Source organism: Gossypium hirsutum, chromosome D01 (genome assembly GCF_007990345.1).
Source record: "Gossypium hirsutum isolate 1008001.06 chromosome D01, Gossypium_hirsutum_v2.1, whole genome shotgun sequence".
Classification (NCBI taxonomy): Eukaryota; Viridiplantae; Streptophyta; class Magnoliopsida; order Malvales; family Malvaceae; genus Gossypium; species Gossypium hirsutum.
The window spans coordinates 16,447,006-16,454,821 of record NC_053437.1 but is presented as its reverse complement, the minus strand read 5'-3'; the positions used below and the strand labels follow the sequence as shown (position 1 = coordinate 16,454,821).

At 40.4% G+C, this 7,816-nt stretch overlaps 1 protein-coding gene across 2 annotated transcripts; it reads right to left on the bottom strand.

Moving 5' to 3' along the window:
* Positions 1-282: 282 nt before the first annotated feature.
* On the bottom strand, positions 283-2,172 carry LOC107921111 (uncharacterized). Of its 2 annotated transcripts, none has more exons than XM_016850983.2 (2): positions 1,467-2,172; positions 283-1,234 (listed from the first exon to the last, which is right to left on the bottom strand). In XM_016850983.2, the coding sequence occupies exons 1-2, from the start codon at positions 1,932-1,934 to the stop codon at positions 467-469; spliced, it is 1,236 nt and encodes a 411-aa protein (XP_016706472.2). In that variant the 5' UTR covers positions 1,935-2,172; the 3' UTR covers positions 283-466. The 2 variants fall into 2 exon arrangements, with proteins under 2 accessions (XP_016706472.2, XP_016706471.2); XM_016850982.2 differs by having other exon boundaries at positions 283-1,246; positions 1,467-2,160.
* Between the last annotated feature and the right edge of the window lie 5,644 nt (positions 2,173-7,816).

Sequence of the window (7,816 nt, the reverse complement as noted above, 5' to 3'; positions counted from 1 at the left end):
AAAATATCATAATATTAACTAATTTAAACATTATTTAAATGAATATTTGTTACTTTATAATATAATGTCTACAATGGACATTTTATTTTTCAAAAATATTTTTTTAAGAGCAATACTAAACACTTAAATCTTAAACCCACAACACTTTTAAAAAATAAAAAATAATAGTAAAGAGATTAAGTCACCGAAAATATTCAATCTACAAAAACAATTATCCATCGTAATAGGAGTAGAACATAGCCCCAAACTCTTTAAAATTTTAAAGAAAATTAATTAGGCCTCTTAAACCCTTCAAATCTTTAAATTTCTAGATAAGCTTCCAAAACTTAATCGCTGATTCTGCCAATGCAAGTTCCTTTACAAAATGCTGATTCTAGATTTAGAAATTTACAACCTAACAACTCTGAAATATACCCTACACTAAGTGTGTGTGTGTGTGTGTATATATAATATTAACTTTAAAGGATCATTTTGGTGTGATTTTCAACCCCAGTCCACAGATCTCCTCAGGCGTAGGTGCCTCCCAGTTGACAGCCATTTTCTTCATTTCTCTAAAATCAGCAACACATTCCTCAAACATCAGATCCTTTACTTGCCGCCTCCCCTCAGCCAGTTTTTTACCGGCAACTCTATCGAAGATCATCTCCCATCGATCCTCCCACCCACCATGAGCATCGCATAGCTCAATTGTCCCGTTACGCCAGTTGGTCCAGCTCCATCTCTTGTCAAGCGACGACATCACATCGGCAACGCAACGCCCTTTACACACAGGAGTGCAGGGCCTACATTTGACCCCACTTAGTGGACCCGGACTCGATAACGCCGCCACCGGAACTCCCATATGGGAAGGCGGGAATCGGTACCTCCGATCCGTCACGACGCAGAAGGGTAATCTATTTTCTACGTAGGATATGTTTTGGGTGGTGAGTTGTGCTTTGAAAGCTGATTCTGAGTTGAGACGCCTGTACCCGGCTGAGTCAAGTTTGGGGATGAGAGAAAGTCGGGAGAGGGCAGCTTTGGAAGTGTAAAAGTCGCCGATGCCAAGTCGGTCATTAAGGCCACCGTAGACAGATCCTGAAGGGACGGTGTATCGGCCGGCAACGAAGTGTTGGGGATTCAAGGGCGCATTCCAGTAACCGTCTACTCTGGTGCGGACGATCCAATCATAGGTGAAGTTGTGTTGTTTTTGGTGTGAAACAATCATTGTCAGGCATCCCTCAACCAAATTAAAATACTGTAGAAGTCCCTGTACCGCAAAAATCAGTCTTATAAATATTATATTAAAACTAGAAAAAGTCTTACAAAGAAGCAACCTTCTAGAATACAAATTCGTGACTATTATCACTAACTAATTAAACAAGGCACGTGTGAATCTTAAGTTGAAAAGTCAAAACGATGAGAATGAGTCTTTTCAAAAGAAAACCCAAATTCGATGTAACCAAATTAAAACAGTTGACAGTTTGTACCTGGATACCATTAGGGGAGTTGGCGGCCGTCAGGACTCGAACTTGCTCCGCCGTCTGCGGCACAATTTTCTGATCAAATATTCGCACCGAAGCCAGCCTTGGTGCAGTTCTAAGAAGCGATAATTTGAAGGCATTCTTGTCCATGGGACTGTGCAAAAAAAGGTCAGCATTAGGATACTCTTTAATAACCCTCTCCATGATGGAGGGTCCAGTGAGCTCGAACCTCCTGGCTCCACCCACCAAGCACACCGCCATCCTCGACTGGCGCAACATACCAGTTACGTCGGGAGATGGAGTGGTGAAGAGAAAAGACCGGAGCGGGAAAAAATAATGGATGGAGGGTGTAGATGATAGAGCAATAAAAAGAAGAATGGAAAGAGGAACGATTATCAAGAAAAGAAGACGCCAATCAAGATCCGAAACCCCTTTCTTGATCAGCATGTTAATCTTTTCTGCCAGCTTCACCATCTTCGAGATGATTATGGACGTTTAGAGATATGAAGGAATCACTTTTAGCGTAAGGAATATAAGGGTATTTTAGAAGATGAGGGCATGTTTTTGCTTTATCTTTTGGGTTCGCAAGTAAACGGTCATGCGGTTACTTTGTACATAACATTAACGTGTTTGGGCTATTAGCCAACCTTAACTGACCGCGGATAATTATTTCTTTTTAATTCCTGTTTGATATTAAACTTGGCAGGAATCATAATATGTCAATACATTAGTCTTACCACTGATTCATAAAATTCCTGCCAACTGTAATTCAGCTTTCATGTTCTTCATTTCATTCTAAGCCATGGATATTAATTTGTTTGAGATAATGGTAAATTTACTTCAACTTTTTTATATTTTAATTTATCCCCCCCTCTCTCTCTCTTGCTTTACATCCTGTGTTGGGAGAAACCGAACAACCAAAACAAAGCGAAAGCACAACCGATGTTCTTTCTCTCCCTATAACTCCTGTAAAAAATTATGGCAAGCACAATAGCACAAGATATGTTTTCTAGCAACCTTAATCAACCACAAATCAACTAATGCAACCACAATAAAAATAAATAGAGACACCGGTATTTTTACGTGGAAAACCCCTCTAAATCAAGGGTAAAAACCACGGGACTTTAGAGTCCGATAAAGAGCTCCACTATCATCAAATGTTCGGCTACAAGATCACAATATCAAGCCTACAACAAGCATTCAACTCCGACAAAGGCTAACAATATGTAATCTTTAGCAAAAGAGAGAAAAATGAGAGAACATCACCAAAAACGTAGCTGCTGAAAAATGGGTATTTCCGACGCTACAAGACTCGGATGAAAAATCCGACCGTACAAAGTCAAGAACACCTTATCGCCTAGCTGCTGTCCAAAAATCAGCTCAATCGAACCACGGATGAACCTTCGATCGAAGAGTTGATCACTGCTGCACCAAACTTGAAAAACTGAAATTTTCTTCTCTCTTTCTCTCTGTTTTAATTTGAGATTTTTTTTTGTTTAGCTCTGCAAAAATTTCTACCCACATCACCCGTTAAAAGCCCCCCAAAAATGGCTTTTGACAAAACCAAAAAGAGACAATAAAATGTGGCAGAAATTATGGGTTTCCCACATAGTGGGACCCATACCCAACAAATCTCCCTCTCCAACTATGTGGGGAATGCCTCCATGCCGGAGGTCAAACAACATGCTTCAAACTTTCCTCTTGGTAAGGCCTTCGTCAACATATCAGCACCATTATCATTAGTGTGTATCTTCTCAAGCTCTAACAGCTTAGCTTCAAGAACATCTCGTATCCAATTGTACCTCACATCAATATGCTTAGATCTAGCATGAAAAGTTGAGTTCTTACCAAGATGAATTGCACTCTGGCTATCACAGTACAGGACATACTTCTCCTGAGTAAAACCAAGCTCATGCACAAACTTCTTCATCCAAAGCATCTCCTTACACGCTTCGGTTGCTGCAATGAACTCTGATTCGGTGGTGGACAATGCAACACACTTTTGCAGTCTCGATTGCCATGCCACAGCTCCCCCTGCATAAGTGATTAAGTAACCTGAAGTAGATCTCCTCGAGTCAATGTCTCCGGCCATGTCTGAATCTGTATACCCAACAAGAACAGGTTTCTCATTGCCGAAACAAAGTTTTATGTTGGAAGTGCCACGAAGATATCTCATAATCCACTTCACTGCATTCCAATGCTCTCTGCCTGGATTAGAAAGAAACCGACTAACTGTACCAACGGCATAAGCCAAGTCTGGTCTCGTGCAAACCATTGCGTACATCAAACTACCCACGGCTGAAGAGTAAGGAATTTTCTGCATCTCCTCCTTCTCCTTTTCTGTGGAAGGACTATGCTTAACACTCAATCTAAAGTGCATAGCAAAGGGAGTATTCACCGCTTTAGCTTTGTCCATACTAAACCTTTGAAGTACTTTCTCAATGTACTTCTCTTGTGATAACCATAATTTCTTGGCCTTTCTATCACGTGTCAGTCTTATGCCAAGAATTTGCTTTGCTGGCTCCAAATCCTTCATTGCAAAGGATTTACTCAACTCTTGTTTCAACTTCTCAATTCTAGAAGCATTCTGACCAACAATAAGCATATCATCAACATAGAGCAAAAGAATAATAAAATCATCACTAGAGAATCTCTTAACAAACACACAATGATCAGAAGTAGTCTTCTTGTAGCCTTGCTCCCCCATAACAGACTCAAACTTCTTGTACCATTGCCTTGGAGCTTGCTTCAAACCATACAAGCTCTTCTTCAATCTGCACACATAGTCCTCTTTCCCTTGTGCAACAAAACCCTCTGGCTGCTCCATGTAAAGCTCTTCTTCCAAGTCACCATGAAGAAAAGTAGTTTTCACATCCATTTGTTCAACCTCTAGGTTATAACAAGCTACCAAACTTAGTATAGTTCTGATAGAGGACATCTTCACAACCGGAGAAAATATTTCTTCAAAATCAACCCCTTTTTTCTGAGTATAACCCTTGACGACCAATCTAGCTTTGTATCGTGGAGATGAAGACTTCTCTTCTTGCTTCAACCTGTAAACCCACCGATTATTCAAAGCTCTTTTGCCCTTAGGCAGTTTCACCAATTCAAAAGTATGGTTCTCATGCAAGGATTGAAGTTCGTCTTTCATCGCTTCAACCCACTGATCTTTGCATTCACTCTCCATAGCCTCTTCATAACATTCAGGTTCTCCCCTGTCAGTCAAAAGAACATATTCATCAGGAGAATACCTGACAGAAGATCGTCGATCTCTGGAAGACCTTCGAAGTGGAACTGCTGGTGGAGCTATAGGTGCTTGTTGTTGATCATTCACAACATCATCTATGGGAGTATCAAAGTCACCTATAGTCTGATGGTCACCACTAACATCACCATGCACATCATCCTGGATAGGATCTGGTGAAGAGTCTAGGGGAACCAGATTCACATCGATCAAGTCACCACTACCTTGTGAATCCACTTTCTCCGTCTTATCAATGTCATCAATGGTCTGATCCTCAATGAAGACAACATCTCTGCTTCTCACGAGTTTCTTCTGAACTGGATCATAGAGTCTATAACCAAACTCACCGTCTAGACCATAACCAATAAAAATGCATTGTCGAGCCTTGGCATCCAACTTGGATCTTTCATCCTTTGGAACATGAACAAATGCTTTACAACCGAACACACGTAGGTGATCATATGACACGTCTTTACCAAACCAAACTCTATTTGGCACATCACCTTTCAAAGGAACACTAGGAGACAGATTTATCACATGTGTCACTGTATTCAAAGCTTCAGCCCAAAACGATCTTGGTAACTTTGCATCTGACAATAAACATCTAACTCTCTCAATCAATGTTCGGTTCATTCTTTCAGCTAACCCATTTAACTGTGGAGTCTTTGGTGGTGTTCTCTGATGTCTGATTCCCTGTCGTAGACAATACTCATGAAACGACCCTGTGTACTCGCCACCATTATCAGTACGAATGCACTTCAACTTCTTCCCAGTTTCCCTTTCAACTGATGCTTGAAACTGTTTAAACACCTCAAAGACTTGATTTTTAGACTTCAAAGTGTAAACCCATAGCTTTCTTGAACAATCATCAATGAAAGTCACAAAGTAAAGTGCACCACCATGTGATCTTACTTTTATCGGACCACAAACATCTGAATGGACCAACTCTAGCAACTCTGATTTCCTATGAGGAGGATGGCTTCTAAATGAAACTCTTCTCTGCTTTCCTGCTAGACAATGAGCACAATTCTTCAGTGTAGCATTCTTTAAACCCGAAAGTTGATTCTTCTTCGCTAAACAGCTAAGCCCCTTCTCACTCATGTGACTGAGTCGTTTATGCCACAACTCAATTGAACTGTCATTCAGTGTCACATTCACCGTCTCTCGAGAAGTCAAAGCTTGCATCAAGTACAAATTTGAGCTCTTCTTTCCTCGAGCCACAACCAAGGAGCCTTTAGTCAGCTTCCACTGCCCTTCACTGAAGGTGTTACAGAATCCCTCATCATCAAGCTTTCCTGCAGAAATCAAATTCAAACGGACATCCGGTGCATGTCTGACATCCTTGAGAGTTAACTTTGTTCTATTGTTACTTACCAAGCTAACATCTCCCATACCAATAACCGAAACCAAACCATCATTACCCATCTTCAATACCCCAAAATCACCAGCAGTATAAGATGTGAAGAATTCCTTCCTCGACGTGACATGAAGTGATGCACCAGTATCAATCACCCAACTAGTCTCATCGCATGCTAGGTTGACCAAATTCTCATCACAAATAACTAACAAATCTTCACGAGTAACAGTAGCAACACGCTCGGATTTTTCATCGTCATTCCGATCGTGTTTATCACCACCACCTTTGTTCTCTTTCTTCCACTTGAAGCAATATTTCTTGATATGACCTTTCTTACCACAATGATGACACTCAAGATTCTTGTATCTCGATCTTGACTTGCTTCGGCTTTTATCTCTACCCTTTCCATCTTTGTCTCTGTTTCTCCCCCTGTTCTCGATAACCAACACCTCAGACTGTGATGTAGAACCCTGAGATCTTCTTCTAACCTCTTCATTCAACATACCACTCTTAGCCAAATCCAAAGTAATAATACCCTGTGGGGCAGAATTAATGAGTGAGACTCGAAAGGTCTCCCAAGAGTCTGGTAGAGTAGCAAGCAACCAAAGTCCTAAAATCTCGTCATCAAATTTGACACCCATACCAAGCAACTGATTCATCACACTCTGAAATTCACTAACATGGTCAGCTATAGACATTCCTTCTTTATATTTCAGCGCCATCATTTTCTTCAGCAAAAATAACTTGTTATTGCCCGACCTCGAAGCATACAAGCTTTCAAGCTTCTCCCACAATGTTCGAGCATGTGTCTCCTGATCAATGTGGTTGTAAACATTTTCTTCAACAAATTGCCGAATAAAGCCACACACTTGTTGATGCTCAAATTCCCATTCTTCATCACTTTTCGAATCGGGTTTTTGAGTAGTAAAGACCGGAAGATACAAAGCCTTCACAAACAACAAGTCATTCATTTTATTCCGCCAAAGTTGATAATTTGTGCCATTCAACATAATCATCTTGCTCGTATTAATTTCCATAATTACCTGACACAATAACCAAGCTCTGATACCAGTTTGTTGGGAAGAAACCGAACAACCAAAACAAAGCGAAAGCACAACCGGTGTTCTTTCTCTCCCTATAACTCCTGTCAAAAATTGTGGCAAGCACAATAGCACAAGATATGTTTTCTAGCAACCTTAATCAACCACAAATCAACTAATGCAACCACAATAAAAATAAATAGAGACACCGGTATTTTTACGTGGAAAACCCCTCTAAATCAAGGGTAAAAACCACGGGATTTTAGAGTCCGATAAAGAGATCCACTATCATCAAATGTTCGGCTACAAGATCACAATATCAAGCCTACAACAAGCATTCAACTCCGACAAAGGCTAACAATATGTAATCTTTAGCAAAAGAGAGAAAAATGAGAGAACATCACCAGAAACGTAGCTGCTGAAAAATGGGTATTTCTGACGCTACAAGACTCGGATGAAAAATCCGACCGTACAAAGTCAAGAACACCTTATCGCCTAGCTGCTGTCCAAAAATCAGCCCAATCGAACCACAGATGAACCTTCGATCGAAGAGTTGATCACTGCTGCACCAAACTTGAAAAACTGAAATTTTCTTCTCTCTTTCTCTCTGTTTTAATTTGAGATTTTTTTTTTGTTTATCTCTGCAAAAATTTCTACCCACATCACCCGTTAAAAGCCCCCCAAAAATGGCTTTTGACAAAACCAAAAAGAGACA